The following is a 25279-nucleotide window of genomic DNA, read 5'->3' as shown; positions in this document are numbered from 1 at the left end:
TTAAATTAAAGTGTTTCTATCACTGCCAAACACAGCATTGGTGTTTGTGTGCTGGTACGTGTGACGTGCTGGGAACTTTCAGAATAATAACTGTGACTATCCTAGCCATATACCTTCTGAGAGGTTTTTTTCTCTCTCTCTTGCTACACATCCATGGCAGCTCCTGTTTAGCTTTCAGTCCTGTGAGTAGATTTAAGCTCAAAGGCTCAATGCTGCTCTAAATTAAATAGGTACCATGGACAGTCTAAGTAGGTAGTGTGCCTGAGAGTCACAGTCTAAATGTCTTGGCCTTATGTGGAGATGTATGTTGATCCAAGACCTCTCCTAAAATGAAGAACGGTGGTAGAACACATTATGAATCATAATGTTGAACCCAAAGTGGCTCAATGTAGGGTGTCATCACATAATAGACACATTTTAGGCTCTTAAATCACAAAGTACAATGCTCCGAAGATTGCTCTTGCATGGGCTGCTGGGGTCCACAGCATTGCCCGAGTCAGCTCAGATGAAGAGCTGTCTCCATTATCAGGCCAAACCTCAAGGAGTTTGCATCGAGTCCATGTTTTTATTTCATTGATAAAATATAACCCCACTGTCCTTTTGTATCCCAGAAGTGTGAGGGTACATGTACATTTTTTTTCCTGTTTTGCAAACTGCATGCAGATAAAAGGGGATTCCTTTCAAAACTACAACCTCTAGACGATACATAATTTTTGATTTACTATACCTAACAGTAATGTATTTTTTGTTAAAACAGCAAGCTTTTTTTTTTTTTACCAAAATGAAAAGAAAATGTTCATTTCTTTATAAATAGTTTAAGTAGTTTAAATACATATTTCATACCAAGGATATAAAAATAGCTTCTTTTTTCGATAAATAAAGACATTTTCATTTACATGGCAAGTAACGTGCGGATAGCTAACCACTGGCCACCAGCTCTATTTGACTGATTGTCTAGGAGATGACATGCAGTGATAATTGTTCCTCTGCCTTCACAGAAAGGAAAATAGATCAGCGGGAGCCATGCACTCCCGAGGCCAACAGTGCTATGGATATTGTTCAGGAATGACAATCAGGCACTCAGGAAAAACCTTTGCTGCACTTCACAAAAACTACTTATGACAAAACTAATCCCCAAACTCTTTGTCTGGGGTTTCTATCTGCTCAGACCCTCTGGGTCCTTGGATGGTTACCAAAGTCTGTCAATCAGACCAGTAAGTTAATACCTATACAGAAAAGGCTTGCTTCTACAATCTAGAAATTGTTTGCTACAGTATAGAGGTGGTTCTGTCTTTTCCTGGCCCCTTGCCCTCTTTCCTGCAGAATTCCTAACTTTGCTCAGGCTCCACACCTGCTAGAAGCCACAAAGGCAAACTAGAGCTGTCATGCAGCAGTGGGTTTGGCATTGAAAGCGGCGGCCCTTGTGTGCTGATATTATACGTTTATGGCTTTGCTGTCCTTTATATCCGCTGTGCTTGTGACAACTTCTGGAAAGTTCTCCAAGGGTTCTGTAGAGGCTGACATCATTCCTTCTCGGTCCCAAGAGCCTGGTAAGTTTTCCAAGCTGAAAGAACTCACAGGTCCGTGAGTGATGCTGCCCTCCTCTGACCTACTTGGGAGAACCAGGTGCAAGGATGTTTCTGATGAGGAGCACACAGAAGATGAGAGAGTGGCCGAGATGGACTGCAAAGGTGTCAGTGTGGTATCTGAATGGGGGGAGATGCACCTCAGGAACTGCAAATGGCCTTCTTGGATAACCTGGCAGTGGGAGGGAGAATAATCCAGGTTTGGAGAATGATGAAGTTCACGGTCGGCTGGGTTTTGCTCGTGAGCTTCAGTTTGTTGAGGGCTGCTGCCCACCAAGGATGGATCGACACTCCAGATACCAGAGGTGACATTACCATGGTAAAGATGTGCTCCACCTGCCTGCAAATGTAGGCAAGGCTGGTGAGCACTCCAACTCACCCTAGTTTGTAAACTTTCTCTGGAAGGACACATTGGGGTGGGATGTAGAGAACAAAACTGGGATGGCTGCTGAGGTGACAAGATGTTTTCCAGAAGTTGCATGATGCTTCTCATATCTTTCCCTAGCTGGGAAACCTCCTGAGTCAATGTTGTGACCTGTGTGGAGAGAGCAGAGCCAACATCAATGGTCAGAGGTACACAGAGTGGACAAGGTTTAGAGCAGTGAGAGGGCAGGAAGTGAGATTTGTCACTAAAAGTGGTGCACCAACTAAAAGCTAGCCAAGCTCAAGGTGAGTGAGTGGGTTGGGCATCTAGATGGACTTATACCCTGATCAAAGGCCTTACCTATGCTGGAGAAGATAGTGAGGTTTTCACTGCAAAGAATTAGGGAGGCTCTATGGCCTTTGACACCAGTGGCAGCTTCCACCTCCTGAGAGTGGATGGGATGCCGACTGGCACACAGATGTCACCAAGTACTTAGAGGGACAGGTATCATGTGCAAAGCACCCGGCACACTGAGTCCCTGTTTAGTGTGGTAATTGAACAGCAGCTCTCTGGCTTGACATTTTCTAGTTGATGGTTTGTGACCACAGGTCTAGACAGGAGAGGAGCAGGACATTCGTAAAAAACGAGGGTGGTGAGAACTCTTATCAAATTTTCTAGCAAGAGAGTACTTGGAGAAAATGGAAGCTACAAAAACGAGGTGAAAAGAAAGAGGTTTATGACGTGGTTAATTAGAGCAAGGACTATGAGTACCCGAGTGCTGTGGTATCTACCAGGCAACTAGGAGGACCTTGAACTGTAATCAGATAGTACTGTGTCTGCTCAGCTCAGCACTTTATCAGATGCTCAAAGGAGACAGTCCATAAACACATGAAACAGAGAATGTATCCATTTAAAACAACAATAAAATCCACTTACAAAATTGTTCTCCTAACATGAGATCTCGATCAAAACAACAGCAAACAAGGAAACAAACAACAAAACTTCACAGAGTCCATCAGAAGATTGAGTGCGACTCCAATCTGTACTTTCTGAAGTATTTGTTCCCAAAGCACAAGAAAGATTGCATCTCCTCAAACAGAATACACAGAAATATCCACTCTTTGGATTACTTAACACTAAAACAACATTGTAGTGATTAGCTATCTCTATTTTAGTGAAATCTTATTAAAATTTTAATTAATTTATTAAACTTAAAATTTAATTAAAATACCTTTATCATAGTGTTACTGCGATTTGATTTTATGATCTCAACCCACAAAGGTTCCAAAAGAAGCAGTTGAAGCTTTGGATAAACAGTACCAGGACCCAAACAGGGCAGTTTCAGTATCAGTGATATTAAAAATGAGACTGCTGTTTGGCCATGTTTCTTTATGTACAAACACATTTTCAAATGCCTATATACCCAGTTTTTGTACAAGTATATTCTGTATGATGTATATACCATCTTTGCACCCCCCCACTCTCCCTCTTCTCTCCTGAGTTAGTCCCTTTCGTCTCCTTAGATAGCTTTACTTTCATTGTCTAAACATTCCTAATTCATCCAGTCCACTTCCTGTGAGAGCATCCTCAAGCTAAGTCTTCCTTGCAGCCCCAACAAGAGGTGGGCACAGCTTAAACTCAGGCATTTAGAAAAGTCTAGAAGGAAGTCATTATGTGATTCAGGCTACCAACTGTCAACATGTAGGCTGAAATTGCAAGGCCAGAGCTCTCTGTGCTGGTGTGGAACAGTAGGGAACCAAACTGATGCTTGTCTGATTTATTTTTAGGAGATCTTCATCTGCTGGAAGCAGAACATGCCTACCCATCTCATGATGGAGTGGAAGGGAGAGTGTGAAAGAATTCGCAGTTTCTCCAATTTGGTATGTGTGGGCCACGCCTACTCAGTGTCACAGGACTCCTGCCCACAGTCTTGTTGAAAGATCTATAGAGCCTTTAGCTCCATCATCAGCATTTCAGAATATACTCTGCCACCAAATGGGATGATTGGCAGGACATCTGAATGGCCCTTCCTACGGGCACAATGAGACATTCCTGAGCCAAACTCACCTGGATTGGTGCCGTAGCTGAGCTTTCAATGAGAATGCTCCCACCTGATCTTTCATTCCGGACTGGATAAAGCATTGGAGGTCTGGTTTTGAATTTTAGGTGTATTTAGAATTACAATATCCAGTGAAAGTTTCAACAAATTTATGATACAAAATTTCCATGATCTAATTAACTGATAATACTAGGACAGGCAGGGTTTGATTGAGGCCCAAAAGTGAAATTATTTTATTTTAAAAAACAAAAAATTGTTTTACTTTTAGTTCATGTGTATGTATGTGCATGTGCACATACATGCATGTGTGTTCACATCTGTACGTACATGAGTGTGTGCCCTGAGAACCCACAAAAGGGTATCAGATCCCATGGAGCTAGAGTTACAGGCGGTTATGAGCCCTAGGATGCTGGGAACCAAACGCCTATACTTTGCAAGAGCAATATGCACTCTTAATTACTGAACCACTATTTCAGTTCCCAAATGGTGTTTTTAAGGTTACTTACTTCACGAAAGTCATCTTTGGTCTAGAATTCAGGCCTTATCTCTTGCTATATGTACTGGCTGGTTTTGTGTCAACTTGACACAGGCTGGAGTTATCACAGAGAAAGGAGCTTCAGTTGGGGAAGTGCCTCCAGGAGATCCAGCTGTAAGGCATTTTCTCAATTAGTGATCAAGGGGGGAGGTCCCCTTGTGGGTGGTGCCATCTCTGGGCTGGTAGTCTTGGGTTCTATAAGAGAGCAGGCTGAGCAAGCCAGGGGAAGCAAGCTAGTAAAGAACATCCCTCCATGGCCTCTGCATCAGCTCCTGCTTTCTGACTTGCTTGAGTTCCAGTCTTGCATCCTTTGGTGATCAACAGCAGTATGGAAATGTAAGCCGAATAAACCCTTTCCTCCCCAACTTGCTTCTTGGTCATGATGTTTGTGCAGGAATAGAAACCCTGACTAAGACACTATGTTATCACATGAGAACGGAGCTATTGTTTCTGAAGGAGTTGGGAGATACCTGCTAATGTGTTTAGAATCTCTAGGGAGACCAGTAACATGAACCAATGCCTCATGGACACGAGTTATGTAGACTGCCAATTCTATGTCAGCTAAGTAAATAGTGTAATTTCAGAAAACAATTCCAGACTGATTAAACAGTAAATTCTTTTCAAAGCAAACTATATGAACAACAACAACAACACAAGATTTGCTACATGCTAAACACCATAATTTAGAATAAATGCATTCTAGCTTTCAAAATAAAGCTTTTCCATTTCTTCAGAGCCACAGTCTTGACAGCTAACTTATACTGTACATCATCACAACTTTGAGGCCATGAACTCTGAAGGGGAACCCATATACTCAACTTGCTCCAGGAATATAAACTTCACATTAACTCTTCCAGAAGGCAAATTACTGTCTTAGCTGGAACTAAAAACAACATAGACTTCAAGAAAATAGAGCTTTCAGATGATGTAAGGGAAAATTTTCACCACTGTGTCCCTAGGGACACACCCCTGCACCCTATTAAAATTCCTTGGGAGAATTAATCCCTTTTAGGTAAGAGATCTCCCCTTTTGCAAGGACAAAGCCTGTTGCCACAAAGAAAGACAGCATCCCTTGAAGGCGGAGACCATGGTGGCACTGATGGGGATAGGTTTTATTGCAGTGGTGTGTGCTGGTCCCTGCTGGGTTTGTTGACAGAGTCTATTCTAAGATAGGAAAGACACTAGTTTTGATCAAGCAGAAGAAACGCAGTCTACTTTTGAGGGTGCTAGAGTTTAAGCTGCCATGTGGTAAAAAGTTAAATAGAATTGCCAGTAAAAACTGTTGGGGCTGTTTTCTGTCTAGGACTGTCCAAGTTCCAGAGTTCTGTCTTCATCATAGAACTTATCGCCAGAGCATTGTGAAGTAAAGCAATACAGCCAAGCTGAATTACCCTGCCCAAACAAAAAGAAGTAGCTTTCCTCTTATCCCAGCAGCAACCTAAAATTCTTATGTGTTTTTGCTATTCATATTATAAAGGATTACCTCTTCTCTCCCTGGCTATTACAGAGTCTTCCCGAGCCCCACCTCATTCCTATCAGTTTTATATATATATATATAATATATATATATATTACATGGGGGAAGCTATGTTGATGTGGACTTCTGATTCAAGATAGAGAGAATGGATAAGGAGAATATTACTTGATGTCTGTTCTCCACTTGTTTACTAGTTTTCATCCATCCATTTTCTCTTCCTCCCTTGTCCTTGTCACCTCTTCTTTCTCCTTCTAGGGGTAAACATCCAGCCTTCTAAAAAATTCAAGCTGTTGGCCGAACCAGTCCACCACCGCCATCTACCCAGCTTACACCCAACATTTCCTCTTGTCTCAAGCCCCGTTAGAAAGCAGAACTGTAAGGGAGGCAGAGGCAGGCGGATTTCTGAGTTCGAGGCCAGCCTGGTCTACAGAGTGAGTTCCAGGACAGCCAGAGCTATACAGAGAAACTCTGTCTCAAAAAAAAAAAAAAAAAAAAAAAAAAAAAAAAAAAAGAAAAGAAAAGAAAAAGAAAAAAAAGAAAGCAGAACTGTGAGGAAAACAGTATCTGCGCCCCAACGCGACGACTCACCCCTCTCTTCCAGACACCAGAATACCCAGACTTCCTTCTTCTCTTTTTCTGCCAGAATCATGCGTTTAAGTCTCAGTAGACCAGGTCCCAGAATGTGTATTGGCAATGCCTCTATTACTCGGAGACATCACTGCTGGTCAGTCACACACCGTGGAATAGGCTTGTCAGCAGTGATAATCTACAAACTGACTTTGCTATCCATTAAAGGAAACTCCTAAACTTACCACACTTCCCTATTTCGGCCACCTCTAGGATTCCCTAGAATGCTGGGTCATCATTGGCCTACATTTCTAGAGCACCTTCTTTGCTGCTGTTGTGTTTAACCAGCTCCAAGGGCTTTGACAGATGGCTTAAATAATATTTTAGATGTAAAACTTTAGTCCCCATATAATAGGTTTTATGTTAGGATCCCATGTGGCTAGATATGATAATGGATACAGAAACTAAGCTTACTTGAGTATTTCTGCATGGCCGAGAATACTGACCCAGAAGACAGGCCAGAGGAAAGGACAATCACTTTTTCCTATCCAACTCTTCCTCTTCATCAGCATGGAGAAACAACCCAGGACTGTCAACACTGTTACTATACAAAAAGCCTTGAATTTAAGCATGACCTGGCATGGATTTATGTGGTAGCATAATAGTTGGAGGCTACTGTAAACTAAGCTTTAAGATTCTGTTTTTCCAGCTCAAAGTTTAAGTAAATGGAGTCTGGCAGGTTGATTATTTATCAGGAATATGAGATGTAATATAAGGATGTACAAGTTGGTGTTGTTTAGAACTGAACTAGAACCTGTGTGGGCCAAGTGCAGGGAGAGCAGGGACTTTACTGGATTTGGAAGTAGGTCAAGTTCTGTACAAGTATTGCCACACAGCATACACTCGAAATTTTGTTTTGGTAGTTGGATAGTTTAACTTGGAGTAAACTTCATGTAGAATTTCTTAACATGTCTTTCTAATTAAAAAAAAAACAACCTTAAATTTAAACAATATTTCCTAATGATTTAAACTTGTAAGGACAGAAATAATGATAACCAAGCTTCAAGTAGGTAAGAATATTTCATAGGCTCTGAGTGTCTCATCAGAGTCCCCCAATATGTAAAACTGGGAGATTTTGAAATGTCTAATTTATTATTTAAGAAATCCATTTGTTGTACTGGCTCCTATTTTCCCCAATAACAGCAGACACTGTCATACACTGTATTGTGGCTTTGGGAGAAAATGGAGTTTTTTCTTTTGCTCTGCTTTGTTTTGGTGGGTTTGTGGCATGTGTTTTGGGAACAGGAATGCAAATCAAAATACATCCTTAGCAATGCTTTTTATTTTCTGTGAAATAGCTCTCCTTATGTCTGTTGACTCTTCCTGAGTCCTGGCTATCACTAAGACCCATGCATTCTGAAACTTTACTTGGTAAGCAGAGGGGAAAAAAAAACATATGATTTCATTTTTATGCATCAGTGAGCAGGTGGAGATGCATCTGGTGACGTAATCTTCTTAGTGCTAAGAGTTCTTGACCTGTCTCTGTTTTTTGCCAAGTGCATATTTTCCAGCTAGATACAATTTTCTTAAATTCAGGAGTACTAATTGCACTAAAAGTCTCCCTGCCACCCATTATTACAGTCTATGATTCAGGTAATTAAATAATCTTTTCCCAGATTCTTTATCATGTTGTATATTTATCATGAGATTTAGACAAGTTCAACCAAACTCCACAAGCAGGCAAGACAATAAAGATGATTGGCATCATTTCACCCAGGCGTTTGTTGCTGTACAAAAAGTCCTAAATAAATGACAGTCTTGCGTCTGTCAGCTAAGATGATAGTTACACTTGGCACTTACAGACATTCCTTCCAGATGAGGGGACTATTCTCCTGCTAACAAGGTTTGTACATCTAGTAGGTAAGATTATTTCATATTCTCTGAACGTTTCCCCAGAGTCCCCCAGCGAGAGAGTCCGCAGCTAGAGAGACAAGAGAGCTGGCCTGTCCCAGGTCACAAGGAATAGTACATAGGGCTTCTCCTCTTTTGTAGTTACAGATGGTTCCTATAACGTAACAGAAGCACCATGAACCAGGCATTGCCAGTGCCAAACAGCCAGTGGCCATTTTCAAAATGGCTACTTCAACGGCTTCATTAAATTTCTGCAAGCACTGGCCTCTGCATATAAGCCCATCAGTATAGCTATATCATGGACATTCATTATTTATTAATCTTCTGATTTTTTTTTTCCGAGATGGGTTTTCTCTGTGTAGCCCTGGCTGTTCTGGAACTTACTCTGTAGACCAGGCTGGCCTCGAACTCAGAAATCTGCCTGCCTCTGCCTTCCAAGTGCTGGGATTAAAGGTGTGTGCCACCACCGCCCAGCTTTGCTTTTTGTTTGTTTGTTTGTTTGTTTTTAATGACAGAGTATGATGGTTAGTGTCTGGATTACGATCTGACTGGGAGATCCTTACATTACTAGCAAACATTAAGCACAGCTGTGTCCTTTCAGATTTTCAGTTGTATCCAACACCACGCTAACCAGAACTCAGGGAGAAGCCAACCTGAATCCAAGGATAAGCCGCTCTGGGGGCATTCAGTGTAGATCAGCAGAGGAGCCCTGAGACTGCACTTCTAGCAAGCATGCTCCTGACTTACTCACTGCCACTTGCACTTTGCAGAGTCAGAGCATTAGGTGTCTCCTATCCCTAAGGGTCTTTTTTTTTTTTTTAAAGTAACAAAACTGTACACTGAGTGGGGTGGCACATACCACTATTCCCAGCTACTCTGAAAGCTTAGGCAGGAGGATTCTGAGTTTGAGGCTAGCCTCAGTATCTTAGCAAAAAACTACCTTAAAATAAAAATAAAGAGTCCTGTATTTTATCTCAGTGGTTGCAGAGCACATGTGTAAAGCTTTGGATTCCATCCTCAGTATTGTAAAAATATCATAAACATTTAAGGTGAAAAACATGACGGGCACTTTGAGATGTGTATTTGCTGTGCAATGACAATTTCAATGAATTAATTTATGAACCATGTCATGTACTTGCCACTTTTTGTGGATAAGAAATGGAAAATCCACTTTCTTAGCAATCTATCAGTACATAACACATGGTCAGTTAGGATCTAATGGTGCATCTCCTGAGCATTTGCTTACCTTGTCACACTGAAGTCCTGTGTCTTTTGCCTACCACCCCAACCTTCACAGTCCCTGGGAACCCAAATTCTGCTCTCTGTTTCTATAAGTTCATTTCTAATTCTTACAAAATCCATTCTTTAGTTAACTCCTTACATACAGATCTGTCAGCAAGAGGTCAAAGTTCTGTGTAACTCACTTTCTTTTCTCCCATCCTGTGGGTGAGATGGCACAGAGCTGTGCTAGGAAGCACATGGCTCTTGGCAGCTTTATACTGTGATGTCAGCAGGCATGGCCTTGAGGGAAGAACTTAGAAATGGAGCAGGATTCAAGTCTAATTATATTCAATCACACAATTTTGCTTAGCTGAAATGATTTTCCAAAGAGAGGTTTCTTTACAAGTTACCTGGCGTCCTCAGTTATTACAATTAAAGAAAGGAGAATGTTTGGTTTTTCCCTTTTTCCAAATCGATGTTTAAAAAAAAATCACTTATCTTTTGATACTTGAAATTGGCCAACTGGTTGCTTATTGATAAATATTAGGAAAAATCCATGAATCTGAGTACATTAGCAGTATGATTCACTATATTATTTCCACAGAAACTGCAGTCGTTAACAAATGTGCATATGTTGTGATTACCCTGGAGACTGGCATACCACTGGGCACACAAATGTTTAGTCAGTGAAGATGGGGAGAGCTCACAAGGGCCTGCCTCTCCCTGAGGATATACATTGAACAACTAACCGTTGCTGGGAGAAAGAGAACTTTCTTCAGTGGTATAGCAGTTCTTTAAGTTGCCCACACTCCAGTAAGGAACCTCTGGGCTGTGCTCACCTATGTTCCTGAAAGCAATCCCTTGAGCATGCTCACCCATGCTCCTGTGGATAACTCTTTATCTTTTCTCCTGTAAATAACCCCGAGTTCACTGGCTCATCCAGATAGAATTAGGTGGAGCTCGGGTCCGTGGTTGGTGCCTTATCTGGGGCAAACAGACCTGTTCGCCTTCTCAGGGAGAGATGTCTAAACAATATGCTGCAGTATTCCGTCAGAGAGTGTAGCTGCTGCAAAGTATAATAAGGCTCACCATTCCATGTGAGTCCTTTATAAAAAAAAATGCACGGACTAGATGCCCTATAACTTATGTTTTGGGGGAGGGCAGGAAGCAAATTGCATTTACATTAGGATCACATGGACCTCACAAGAAGCCTTCAACCCAAATTTTGTCTTGCCCTAGGTACGTTTCAGGTCTAGGAATCCACCTAAAGACAACTAAGACTGGAAAAGACATTAGACAGACATATAGAACTAACTGAAAAAATTGATGATTAATTGTAAAGTTTCCTTTAAAGTAGAAACCAAAGGAATGGAATACTTGGAAATTGATACGAACGAGGAGGTGTAAAGCTAGAAACGGAAGATTATAAAACGTCGCTTAGAAAAACCCTAGATACCTAATAAAATCCTTAGTTCAAGAATAAGAAGATTTTGAGATTGCGGTATTCCTTACCATGATTCTGTCAGTGTGCTTGCTGTCACAAACCAAGGGAAAAATCACAGAAGGGGCAGAAAGAATGTCAGGGTTGGAGAGTCTTCTTGACTGGACATGGCCATTTACATAGGAGCACACAGCAACTGCTGCTCAAATTCAAAGTGAATTTACTATTATTATTCTGCAAAGTGGATATAGCATCAAACTGATCTCTAAGTTCGTCTCTCCACCTATAAAACAGTAGAGCTCTCAGACTTCATCTGATGAGTTTATTTGGGGGAATGGATAGTGGTTAACATAGAAACTTACAACTGGTCAAGGTTCAGAGAACAAACATGAGCAGAGTGCTCAGTCACGAAGGGGGCATCTACATCATTCCCTCTGCCCTCAGTACTCAGGACCCATCAGGAAAGAGCAGGCAGAAAGGTTATAACAGCTGCAGGGCAGGGAAGACTCAAGAAATATGGTGTCTTTTGGGACCTTCATGCTCATGCACTTAAAGCAACTGTGGCAGTTAATGGCCTCTGGGTGAGCGAGGATTAGGGTTCTTTAAGGGTATGGTTACTGGTGAAGCATACTCCAGTGGTTGGTTCCATACCCAGGATCATATGTGCAGCACAAATTGGAGCTGGAGGGTTATTAAATAGAAAAGAGGACATTAAGTAGGGAGTAGGAGCTAGAAGTGGATCTAGAAGTTAGGGAAAAGAGTGGAGTAGAATATTTTCAAAATACATTGAATGAAACCCTCAAAGAACTAATAAACATACTTTTAAAAATTTCAGCATGGAGTAGGGAGAGGCTCACAAAGCTTCACCCCTATCTGAGGAATGATTGGCAGTTAGTGACTCCTGGGGGAAGGAGAATCACTGTTGTTGGGAGTGTGGCCAATGGTAGGATGATGCCATGCCTTTGCACATATATGGGCAGCACTCACTGGACTCAATTGGTTTAAAGAAACAAACAAAATGAGGGCGTGAAGTTAGGAGAGAGATGCAGAAATGTGGTCAGTCGTTCTGGGATCAGGTGAGATTGAGATGATGAAGATAGACTGTACACTTGTATGAAATTTTCAAATGGTAAAAAGGTCACCGAGAAAGCATACTGTCCTCTTTGTAGAAATAGATGTTTCTAAAATTGGCATGAAGCCCTGGACTGTCAAAGCAATCATGAAAACCAAAGAGAGGGGACACTTACCTTTCCACTTTGGGACTTATTCCAAAGCAAAGTAAAAAGACAGCAAAGAGCTGGATACAGGTAGACAGCAGAATACAATTTAGAGTCCAGAAATGGCCAGGCATGCCGGTTCACACCTGCAATACTCTGGGGGTAGAGGGTACAGAGCTAAAACAGAAGGATTGTGTGTTTGGAGCTATGCTTGCTGAGTTATCGAGCAAAACTCTAACTAAAACCTAAGCTCAGAAGTGAACTGCAGTGGTTCATCTTAACCACCCAGTGTCAGCTTCCATGGTTCTAGAATGACCAGAGAAATAATCCCTTGGTATGTCTATGAGGATGTATCAGAAGGGTTTGACTGGAAAGGAAAGACCTGTTCTACATGTGGGTGTCCTTGTTCTATGTATGGTCTGGAGTCCCTTCGTGAATAAAAGGAACAGCAAGCTGAGCAGCAGCACTCATTTCTTTGGATCGTGGATGCAGTGTGACAGCCATCTCACCCTCTTGTCACAATGCCTTGCCTTGAACTACAAACAAGCTTTCTTTCTTACCATGGTTTCTTGTCAGATATTTAGTTATAGCAACAAGAACAGTAACATATGCATTTACATTCATAGTCCACTGATTTATAATCCTAGTTTTCAGACCTTTAGACTGGGAAGACTGTTTTAAACAATAGAGCTGTGAAAACCAAATATTCCTATACAAATGAAGCTAAATGAATAACTGATACAATATGTATAACTTAACTCAAAACAGATCAAAGGTACAAATACAAAAAAACCATTATTACAGTATAAAATTTCTAGAGGAAAACAGAGGAATAAACACTTTTTTCTGATTTTCTCACAGATATCACCTCCAAATGCACAAGAAGAAAAATGAAAGATTGCTTGTCCCTAAAATTAACATTAATGTGCTTTAAGAAACACCATCAAGAAAGTCAAGTTTTGATCTACAAAAAGAGAAGAGAAAAGTGCAAATCATGTGTTTCATAAGGGACTTGGTTCTATAATCTATAAACAATTCTTGGGGAAGTCAGTGACAAAAGACAACCCAATTGAAAATGGAGAAAGGATAGAAAGAGTCAGTTCTACAAAGAAGATAGATAAATGACTGAAGCACAGTTAAAGCTGTCAAGGAGTTCTAATGCAGAAAGAACTAGTATCTAGTTTTCATATATTAAAGGGTCCACTATACTTTACAGATGGTGTTTACATTCTCCAAATAGTCTTAAGTTCACATACGGACTCTCCTATTGCAGATTTTATTCCCCACTAATAGAAGAACAGAATGAGATTAGGAAAGACCAACTCCTTGTTGAAGTAGCAGAATATGGACCTCGCCACTCGTCCCCACCAGGACAGCTTTGCCTTTACAGCAGTGTTTATATGTTAAGCTCACTATGCCGAAGCAGTTTTTCTTTAAACCTTTTTCAATAATGCCTTTCTGGGTCAGCCAGAATTGAGAAACTACAGCACATGTACCATTTACCCACAAACCTCTTCAGAATTTGAGTGTTTGACTCTCAGCATCCAAGGCCCCTGAAGTGTCTTTTCATTGTTATTGTCAAAGCTTTTTTTAGAGTCACAGCTTTGCCTCACTATAAAGCATGGGCACTGTATCTAAAGTAGGCTGACATTGGTGGCTGCCCTACATCTCTAAAATTCCCTTCAGTGTGCTGGGAATGTAGGTTAATATTAATGTTATGCCTTTCCTGACTTTTAAAATGTATTTAAGTAGTTCATTATGAAAATCATGGAACGTACACAAGAAACAATTCTATATGCATGAATTATGTACTTAAATATTTAATGTGTCATATTGTATTTTCATGCGTGCATGTGTGTATATGTATGTGTGTGTGCACAAGTACACGTGCAGAGTTCTAAAGAAGGTAGAAGATGGCAGCAAGCAACCTGAAGCTAAAGTTACAGGAGGCGATGAGCTCTCTGACAGTGAGTGCAGGGAACGGAACCCGGGTCCTCTGGGAGAGTGAAAGTGCTCTTAACCACTGACATCAGCTCAGACCCTGTACGTTAAATCTTTAAGCAAATATCAGAATTGGGATTGATCAGTCCACCCAGTGCCTGCAGGATGCATCTCAGTTTCGGTCATACGGTTGTCTGGAGTTTCAGTAACAAATTGCAGAGGCAGACTGTAAATTCCACGTTTACTACCTATGCGTTTCCTGCTTGATAGTAACTGAAGAAAGCATAAAGTAAGAGGTAGGGAATCAACTGATTCCACCTGCCAAAAGTAGGACATACACAAAGCACAGTATTAGGATTTGACTTGATTACATTTTTTTTCCCTTTGTCAACAATATGGTTTTGCAGGAGGTATGGGAAAAGCATATGTGCAGATGTGGTAGGCTGTAAGGAGTTGCTGCCCATTCTGAAGACACTTCTTAGAGGACTTTAATGCACTATACACAGGGTCAAGGTTATATAAATGAAATTATATGTAAAGGGTAAAGTTGTTTGTGTCTTGTTTTGCTTAAGCTTCAATTAAGAGGAAATCAGATATTCTATTATAAGGAAAATCTAATCTTTAGAAGATGATTAAACCACTCATAATTTTATCTTAGCCTTCTTGCTTTAATGCTTATTTATGAATGTTTCTCCGTAGAGCAATCGCATATGTATCACATTGGAAGGCTCTTTTGTTTTGCAAATATATCTGTTTCCACAGACTGCTGGATCACATTGTCAAAGGAAAATTATACAGTGATCAGCTCTGCAGTCAGACTTGGACATGTGTCCACATTCAGAAGAGACGATCCTCCTTTTCCAAGGAGAGTAACTGAATAATGATTCAGTTAAGAAACAGACAACTTCTTAGATTCACTTCTTAGAATTGAAGTATTTGTGTCAAATGAGAGTTGGAAGAACTAAAATGGAATTATGAGTGGTTTGAGGCGGGGTAATATCTGAAGAGAAATGGCTTAAAGGAAGGCTAATGTTTAGATTGCCAACAAGATGTCTAGCTGTTTTTTTTTTCCCTGCTTAAAAAAATATTGTAGTTTTAAATCTTTTATGTCTGACTTGCATGTATGTCGGTTTACTGCATGTGCCTGGTGCCCATAGAGGCTGGATGAGGCCCTGGATGTTCTGGAACTGAAGTTGCAGGTGGTTGTAAGCTGTCCTGCAGATGCCGAGAACCAGACCTGTGTGCCCTCCAAGAGCAGCTAGTGCTCATAACCCCTGAGCCATCTCTCCAGCCCCTCCTATAGTTATCAACGGATGATTATTTGGGTAATCCAGTGTTTGAACTAATCATTATGATAACTGCCAATCCCGCTACTAGGTTCCCTCGTAGTGATATCTCCATTCTTCTCCTGGAATTCTTTCCCTCTTGTTAGTCCCCATCTGACTTCTGAAACAGAAAGATAGAGGAAGAGATAGCAGCCGAGTACAAATCTTCACGGACGGAGAACCCAGACTTAGGAGAAACCTGGGTTGCTCAAGTTGCACCACACCATATATTGTGGTACTACAGACCATGGCAAGTTGTATAGCAGATGGATATCATTTATAAAATCCTCATTAGTACATTAGTACAAGGGGACCCTATCCCAGATGATGGCATGTGAGTTCAAACTTCAGTCTGGAAGGGGACTCCTTTTCCCTTTCGACAAGTCCTTCCCATGGTCCAAAGGAATCCCAGAGCTTCCTGCATTTTTTTTTTTTAATGAGTCTGCCAAGACTGCTCTGTAGCTAGGCCTGTAAAGAGCGTCTGCCTTCTTTCCCTTGTGTATGGAATGGTCATGTTTGAGTTGTCCCCTGCAGTTTCCCAGAGGTTCTTGCAAGCCTGACCTCCAATTATGTCACTTATATTGACTCTTCACCTGCAAGCTTTTCTCTTCTCTGCTTTCCCGTCCAGCTTCATAGGTTTCTTCCAAAATCATGATTGGCAGCTAAAATGCCCCAGAATGTGTTTTAGACTATTGCTGTTTGGGGAAAGCAATTAAAACTGAGGCGCCAATCAAGAAGCTATGTTGTTCTACGTAACTGAGGAGAAAAACAAATCTTATCAAAACAGAGAGTAGACCCAGGGTTTACCAAGGCAGGATTCCCTAGATTAGCTGTCAAGCTGACTGAGAGCCATTACTTGGGAGACAAAACAGATCTGAAAGGTAACTTTTGGTGATGGCTCAACGAGCACAAAGCTTACTGAATCACATATTTTAAAATATATTTTATGATGCATAAATATGTTTTAATAAAGTTGTTGGCAAGGCTATTTTACTTCATGTGGACAATCCTAGGATTCAGAGAGATAAAGTTCCAATGTTATGGAGCAAATATGTGATGGGGAGAAAGCAGAACTCAGGCCCAAATCACTCTGTGAAAGCCCATTCTGTGAACTAACAATCTTACTTTAAATGGCTAAAAACCAAAGGACATCTGTTAAATAAAAACCTCTGCTCAGAATATATCTTATGTTGCTCAGAATATATCTTATGTTGTAGACAAAACGTTCTCCCGTGCTGTTAAGTTTGTGGAAAGCACACTGTACCAGCAAGGGTGCCAGACTCAAGCACACTCACATCAAGTGTCCCCTAGAAGTCCCTGTTCTGGGTGTAGGCAGGACCCTGAGTCTTTGACTGAAAGAGGAGAGGACAGCAAACGGACAAAGACATGTAAAAAAATGTACCTTGGAGAGCAAATGGAAGATAAATGATTCCTGAGAGAGGTTCCTATTATAAAAACACCTAGAGTGGGACTAGAGAGTGGGACTAGGAAGCCAGGTGCTCATCCATGGACAGACCTCCTGCATAGGTCCCTTAGTTGGTGCTCCATCTAGCTGCTTGGCAGGTCTTAGTGCATGAATTGCTGCTGTGTGTTGTAAACACCAATTCCATGAAGGTGCTCCTGCTTCCTCTCCCACTGTGGCTACTCCATGTCTCTCTGTTGAGTGTTGTAAGGGTCTGAGGTGATTGTATTTTGCTGTCTGTCTACAGCTTCTGTCTGTCTGCTGCTTGCTGCCTGGATTTTGACTACATGTTCCATGAACTCACTCACTGAAAACTGAAAAGTGTGGCTGTTTAGATCATTTTCTGGCCAGGGCAGAATACGCTCACGAATTATAAAATGATCATGCATTCACAGTTCACTTTATTTACTTAGGTCATTTCATTTAATTCCACCATGGGTCGAAGGGCATGCATGACTGTATCCTACCTACAAACAGGGAATGGAGCTTTTGGATTGGTTACATGAAGGGTCAAATGTCCCAGGGCTCTGTGAGGCTCAGGTGGTTTTGCTCCAGGGGCACTGCTTCTGCTATAGGTAAAATTTCTGTCTCCTTTGCCCATCCATCCCCGCGGCTCCCCGTACCTCACTGTTGAGCTTGTTTATCTGCTGCTTGGTTTCTTCAGCCTTGATGAACAGAAACGCAGCTCCAATCTCTGACTCTGAAAAGTGACACACAGAGAATGAGCCCTTCCAAAATACACTGAGTATTCAAGCTTCAGGCTGGCTGCTGTGTTGGGGGGAAGGCCAAGCTGTCACTTCAAACTTCCCTGCTGCCTGAGCTCTGTGGGTACCTTTGCCCCAGGCTCAGATAAACCTCCTTTCCTTCTTTGGATGGCACCTGCCTGTACCCTTAGGGGCCAGTGTCACAGCGTGGTGGTTGGTGTTCCTACTGGCTGCATGTGTCCCCAGACACACTCATGAGCAATCTCTCATCTCTTTGCATTCTCATTGTCACTCCCCACTGACCACTGCCACACTCACTGATCATGCCTCCCTTGGAAACAATGGTTGCTGTGCCCATGAGAACCTTTCATTCCACCCCTGTTTGAGGGGCTAATCTCTTTGGTGTGCTTCTGTCTTTTGCTATACTGTGCCCATTTTTTAGTTCTCTTTTCTAGTTCTTCTCTACTCTTCTAAGTACATTATTTTTTTTCTGTCCAGGATAAGAAGCATGAATTAGTCAGAGCTTTGAGGAGGAAAAGACTTGACAAATTCTTTTCTCCGTGTATAAGTAAGGGGCAATAATGCATGCCCTTTGACCCATTGTGCAATTAAATGAAATAACCTAGGTAAATAAAAACTGTGACAGAATGAGCCTCTCTCTGATCAGCTGTGAGTTTGTGGAAGGAGAAAAATCATTTGAACAGATCAAAGTAGTCACAAAAGAGCTTGTTTAGCAGAGATGTCTTGCTGTCCATCAACAAACCATTTCTCATCATGTCGATGAGGTTGATGCCCTCTTATAGGAGATGTCAGTGAAGAAAAACCCCAGGAAAAGGAAGAGACGCTTGAAGGCAAATGGTCAGTGGGTTTGAATTTCATGCTAAAGGCTGTACGAAATAGTCTCCGGGTTTTAAGCACTGAGGTTAAGCCACACAAATATACTCACACTCGAAAACTTCTCTTTCTACATTAAAAGTAGTGTGTGAAGTCTGGGATAAAATTTGGTGGCAACGCAGGCAAAGTATCAGTGTAGCCACAGAGAAGAACAGGCCTAGGCAAAACTAAGACCCTTAGGAGAATGAATAAAGAAAAATTGTTGCTTAAATATTTGAGTAGAGGGCTTAATGATGCAGAAAGAAAACAGAGGAAGCTAAGAGATGGGAAGGTGGACAAGACTCTGTGCGTTGCTCTTTGGGGACCACAAGGAGAACCTTGTTGTTGAGATTCACTACTGGTTTTTGTGACTGGTTTTTTGTGGATAGAACAATTATTGCCTTGAACATTTCCCTAACAAAGTCATGTCAACAAATGTGATTTAGTTGTGTTAATGATTTAAGACTACTCCTTTCCCTCTTGTATCAAATCTTATGTGGACCCTTTCTTTATTTCCAGAAGACAATGAGTACTAGAAAGGATTGCCAATCCCAAATAATTTCCTGAATTCATTGACCAGTGGAGTCCTATTCCTGTTGCTGGATCTGTTCATTCAATGGTCTTTCTCAGGGTTAGGATTACACAGGAGGTTGCTGGTGAGAGTTTCCTTGTCATTTATGGCCTTGAGCATGTCCTTTTTGACAGATCTTTTTTTGTGGTTGTGGTTGGCAGAGGGGGAAAGAGGTCGAACTGGGCTTGGGACGGGGGTATCTTTACACCAGTTCATCATCCTCACAGGTTGATGCTTCATATTCAACTGTCTTACATCACTTCACGTTGTTGATTCTGACAGTCTGTAAGCGTATAACCTCTCACTAAATAAATGATTAAGCACTACCAACATGTTCAGAGTACACAATCAACATGATGTTTCTTTTAGGTGCTGTTCATGTGAATTTGTCTAGAAAATAGGGGCACCCTTTGATGAATATCCGAAACTGTTTGCCAGCGATGATAAATGGCAGGACAAGGGTCCTGGACAGAGAATAATTACAAACAATGACCTCAGTACCTGGAGACGTTATAGATTTAAGTCAACTCACTGAATGCCATAAAGAATCAGATAAGGTCAGAAGGCAACAGTGGCAAACATCACACACTGGTGAGAAATATCACTCTTAAAGATGACCAGTCAGGTGCTTACCTGCAAGGGGAGGGGAGATCCTGGGCTCTGGCCTGATCTGTTCAGAACCAAAGTCAAAAGTCTGAGTTTCCTCACTGCTGTTGCCATCTTCAATTCCATCCACAATCCTGTGCCAAGGTCAGACAATTAGTTGGCTGTGCACTTACATTTATGGATTCCAGAAGTTCTATGAGACCTTGAAGACATTTTGTGTTCAATCTCTAAATTCTGAGTGCTATAAAATTATGACACCCCCTTGGTAACCACTTTCCGAGATGCCTCTTGACAGTCTGATTTGCTAATGCTCTGTGTGTAACATGCACTCCAGAGTTGGAAAACATGTTTTAAGAGCCATGAGCTCTTTAAGGATTTCTATGTTTTTTTCACATGTAAAATGATAATATTTGGGATATATGGCATGTATATATAAAGTATATACCAAAGTGAATTGCATTAGGATTTATTTGCTTTAAAATGTGGCAACTAGAAACTTTAAAGCTACATATATGGCTCACATTTTATCTTGTGTTTTATTTTTGTTAGATATTGATGCTATAGAAATTAGACTTATTTATTCTCAGATCTAAAAAGCAGGTTAACACACACACACACACACACACACACACACACACACACACACACACACAAACAATTTTACTCCCATCCAAGAGAAATGTTTTAACTTTTAACGAATGAAACATCACAGGAAAGACAATTTAATGAAACCTCTAGCCAAAGCCCTCAAACTACCTACTCGAAAAGAACTTCATTTATTCCATCTATAGTTTTTGTTGTTGATCTTCTAGGATCTGAAGCTAGGGCCTTATGCGTACCAGTCAAGTATGTTCCGCCAAGCTCCAGCTTCAGCTCAGATTTAAATCACTGAGGACTTGAGCCTTTTTCCTTGGTAAATGATATCTAATTTGCTCACTGCCAAATACAAGTGTACTGTAAAAACACTGTACAGAAAGATAACACCAATCAAAAAGGAAAGCACCAGTCCATTACTGAAACGATAACATTTTGGCAAGTGGCCTGAAAATGCTCTCCATGTGAACAAATACTCATTTGACAAGTGTGTGGTCCTGGCACAGGAGAAGCCTTTCTCTTCCAGTTCTGAAAGGTTTCTAACTAAAGTTACCACACTTTCTTCCCACTCAGCTTAATGTGCAATACACAGATGCTAAAATGTCTTTTCTTCAAGAGGATAATGGACCACTGTATTAAAACAATTACTTGGTTTATAAGTAGAGAAAGAATTTGAATTCAGCTTTTCTTATTCCATGCTATTGCTTAGGTCTTGGGCAGAATTTTTTAAGTCTTAAGCTTTTTATTTTTACAACATTATAGTAAGGGATAATGAAAGTGGCTTCTTAGGACTGCAAGAAGACTAAAGACATTTTTAAAAAAGAAATGGAGAAATCACCTCACAAGGCAAGTGAAACTAGAAAGAACTTGGGATATTTTCCTCGCTTGGTTACTCATCTGCTAGGTTTTCTGATGGTTCTTATGGCCTTTTTTGAACCTTGACATGAGCATGATTTTTTTCCCCTTTTTACCATCTCAATGCCTTTTATTCTAAAGTGATTTTTATTTTCAATGCAAAATAGAGCTACTGTTACTTAAAAGGACAAAAAGGAGACCAGCCTTTGTGATCCACAGTAACAAGCAGACTCGAGTGACAAGAAAACCACCCTGCAGCCACTCATCACTTCAACCAGTTATTCCGTAAAGATGTCGGCATTCAGGAATAACCCAGAAGGCTCTTCCTCTCTTCTGTTTTGTCGTGAATTAAATTATAAATTGCATCATGATAAGTAGAGAAACTTAGTTCAAAAGAGAAGCGAGCCATTTAAATACTAATAAGAACAATTTTTATAACACAAACAAACACACATCTGTGCCTATGTTTCAAAAGATTGCACACGTGGCTCAGGAAAACTGAAGAATCAAGGTTGTGAAGTTATGAGACAGGAAGTGTCAGAAGACTGAATAATTTAGGAGGTGTGTACTAGTCTATACATGAGCACGTGCAGAAGCCTGGGCTCTCCTTGGGGGAGACAGATGCACCCGTGAGCTCTTACCTCGGACTAAGCTCTGGGGTCCCAGCAATACCCAGGCTGGAAAGCTGCACTTTCAGGTTCTTCTCTTTCTTTCTGCCATGGTTAAGTGGGTCAGCCTCCTGCTTGGTTTTAGGGGCGTTGGCACTGGAGACTCTGATAGGTGAGTGGAATGGTACTGTTCCTGAGGCCAGTTGCTTTAAGCTCAAACCTAGGTAGCTCTTGTTGCTTCCAGTCTTTTTGCTATGGGAGACAGAGGATCCCCTTGTGTAGATAGGAGAAAGGGAGGTAGTCTCCTCTTCCTCCACCTCTTCTTCTTCCTCATCTTCCACAATGGATGGGAGTCTCTTGTTGATGCTTCCGTTCCCCTTGGGCTCTGCCTAGACAGTGAATAGTACAGATTATCACATTTGCCAAGGCTTCCCAGGAGGCACACCATTCATGTCAGAGGTCCTACTGATAAAGGTCAAATGCCTTAGAGGCTAGTAAACTTTTGCATGCTGTGATCTTATTTTCTAAGTTTTAAAGGGCTCCCAGTATTCAGGACTAGGTTGACCTCTGCTCTCCTAGTTTTAACCCCAGTCATTCCCTTGGCCTTTAAAAATATCTAGGTGAGGAGCTGTGTAAAAGATGTATTGTATATACATCACTCCTAGATTTTACTCAGTTACCCACTCATAATCATAATAGATGGCATTCCCTTTGGGAATATGAACATGTTAATTTTACTGCACAGTCTTAGGGTGTATGATTTAAAACTTCAATATCCTTAAGAGGAACGTGAAGTTCAGCATTAGCATGATGCTTGAGAATGAAAGTGTCTCCTATTTTAGACCTCATGGATGGAGAAATGAAGCACTGTCAACTTTCTTGCTTCCAGCTGCCTTGTTCTTTGAAGTCACTATCAAGACAGAATGTAGGGCATGTGGGACCTTGTTACCAGACAGGCACAAGCATGGTACGTTTGAATGAGCTCAAGCCCCAGGACTCTCAGTGTTGAGAATGGCAGGAATGGAGCCATTCCCTATCTGCCTCTCCCTACTCTGGAACATGTAACCACAGCACCCCACTGAGGACCATAAGTGCTGGGTCACATAGCATAAACACCTGGAATTCTTTGTGTTAATGAAGTATCTACATAGCCCCCAAGGGGTCAGCCAATGAGCTTCTCTTTCTGGGCCTTCCTTCCTGCAAAAGGTATTTAATACCTTGTTCACCCTGAATAAAGTGTATGTATTCATATCCACCATTAAATAATCCAGTATGAACAAGTCTACGTATAAGGACCATCTCTTCTTTAAGCACTGCAGTAGGAAAGGCCTTCAACTTAAAGAGTTGCCACCTACAACTCCCAAAAAAGATCTTCTGTCCTCCAGGCCCTCAGTACTCTAAGCACTCTCTCTGAATCAGAATCAGACTATGTTCTGCATTTCCAGGCTCTGCCTTCTCCTTCCTGCCCAGCACATGGATGCCCAGAGGGGAAGTGTGGACCAGAGACCCCTGTTACTAACTCCTATCAGTGTGCTAGAGGCGCCCAGATACACAGGGGACCAGGAATCACAGCATTTGTCCCAAACCCCGCTGTTTCCCCTTCCAGCCCCTTGAAGGATAACAAGAACTGTGGACTATCCTATAAGGACTCTGCCCTGCCTTCTCCCAGAAGCAGCCAGCAGAGGAGCTCCAGGCACCCCAGCAGAGAAGCAGAGAGCAGAGGAGAATAGAGCAAACCCCTGCTTCTTCCAAAGAATCTAGAAATATAGAGAAAAATACAGTCTTTCTAGAATCCATCCCAGGAGCACTGACTGTGCCCTTAACTGGGGCATCCAATGTCACAGGCCAAGAAAGGGAGAATAGTAGAATAGCCAAGCAAGGGGTGGTGTAAAGTCAGAATAGCCAAGCAAGGGGTGGAGGAGGCAAGTCTAGACCCTCTTGACTATTGCAAGGCTTCTTGATTAGGGGCAGACATGATCTTTAGGCATGTTCACTAGTCATTTCAAGAGAATAAAATCATTTTTCAATGCCTCTGTTTCATTTCCAGACTCAATTGTGTATACATACTTAACAATAGTTACTAATGAAAATAATAGTAAACACTGAAAACACCTACTTTTGTTATTTAAGTTTCATGAACTGCCATGGTGATTGCACTGGCTGGTTTTGTGTCAACTTGACACAGCTGGAGTTACCACAGAGAAAGGAGCTTCAGTTGGGGAAATGCCTCCATGAGATCCAGCTGCGGGGCATTTTCTCAATTAGTGATCAAGGGGGAAGTGCCCCTTGTGGGTGGGATCATCTCTGGGCTGGTAGTCTTGGATTCTATAAGAAAGCAGGCTGAGCAAGCCAGGGGAGGNAAGCCAGTAAAGAACATCAGCTCCTGCTTTCTGACCTGCTTGAGTTCCCGTCCTGCATCCTTTGGTGATCAACAGCAGTACGGAAATGTAAGCTGAATAAACCTTTTCCTCCCCAACTTGCTTCTTGGTCATGATTTTTGTGCAGGAATAGAAACCCTAACTAAGACAGTGATTATGCCATCAAGTACTTGGTTTGTTGGTATATTTGGATTTGTGGCATCTATAATAATTATAATGAAACAACAAAAATACTGTGGTGCCTCCCAGGGGGCTTCTAGGCCATAGCCCACTTAGTTTAGCTGTTAGTCACTAAGTGAAATAAAGTATTGGCTTACTCATTTTTTTTGTAAATCTTAATACCTTGACAATTTTGACTAAAACACTGTCCCTAGATATTTCTTTCTAGATACATATAATTATTGTAACCAACTGTGAAGCTATGTGTTCGTTATTGGAAACCACGGTGCCACTTTTTTTTTTGTTGTTTATCTTGTTTCCCATAACATTTAAAACTTAGTGCTTTAACAAAAATTGGGCCCTCATGAAATTGTACAGGATCATTGTCTACTTTTATTGTAGAGCAGAAAAATTAGCTTGCCCTGCTAAAGACACAACAGGGCAAACTTATCAAAGAAATGAAGAAATCCTTGAGCACAATCTCTAATTAGATCTGTTAACACTGACAATTTATTCATTCCTTTGTTTGAAGAAGTCTCCATTGGTTCCATGTAGAATCCTCTGACTGATAACTTCCAAAATGTTTGTACTTCTACAAGTTCATTTAAGTCTCAGAGTGCTACTTTTTCAACCAGTCTTGGTGCCTTGAGCAAGTCTCTCATCAACTGATTCTTAAAATTAAGATGACAGATACTACTTATACGAAGAATTCATTTTCCTACAAGTTTAACTGTAGACAGGACCTAAACTTCTGCTGTTATTAAATACCTAGCCTGCCACTGGCCTCCATTCAAGGTCACTAAGTATGTTATAGAAGTGGGAAAT

The 25279-nt window shown here is 41.3% G+C and overlaps 1 protein-coding gene across 1 annotated transcript in view; it reads right to left on the bottom strand.

Moving 5' to 3' along the window:
* Positions 1 to 537: 537 nt before the first annotated feature.
* Kcnh8 (potassium voltage-gated channel subfamily H member 8) overlaps positions 538 to 25279 on the bottom strand; it is a 365093-nt gene continuing 340351 nt past the window's right edge. The window contains exons 13-16 of the mRNA XM_021218046.1: positions 21951 to 22306; positions 19888 to 19994; positions 17730 to 17806; positions 538 to 2121 (exon numbers count right to left, since the gene is read on the bottom strand). Of these exons, the coding sequence (XP_021073705.1) occupies positions 1435 to 2121; positions 17730 to 17806; positions 19888 to 19994; positions 21951 to 22306 (1227 nt within the window). The 3' untranslated portion in view covers positions 538 to 1434. The remainder of the gene's footprint in view (positions 2122 to 17729; positions 17807 to 19887; positions 19995 to 21950; positions 22307 to 25279) is intronic.

The sequence above is a fragment of the Mus pahari genome, chromosome 18 (assembly GCF_900095145.1).
Source record: "Mus pahari chromosome 18, PAHARI_EIJ_v1.1, whole genome shotgun sequence".
Classification (NCBI taxonomy): Eukaryota; Metazoa; Chordata; class Mammalia; order Rodentia; family Muridae; genus Mus; species Mus pahari.
Note: the sequence above shows the minus strand (reverse complement) of the source record. Positions and strands in the feature narration are given on the sequence as shown.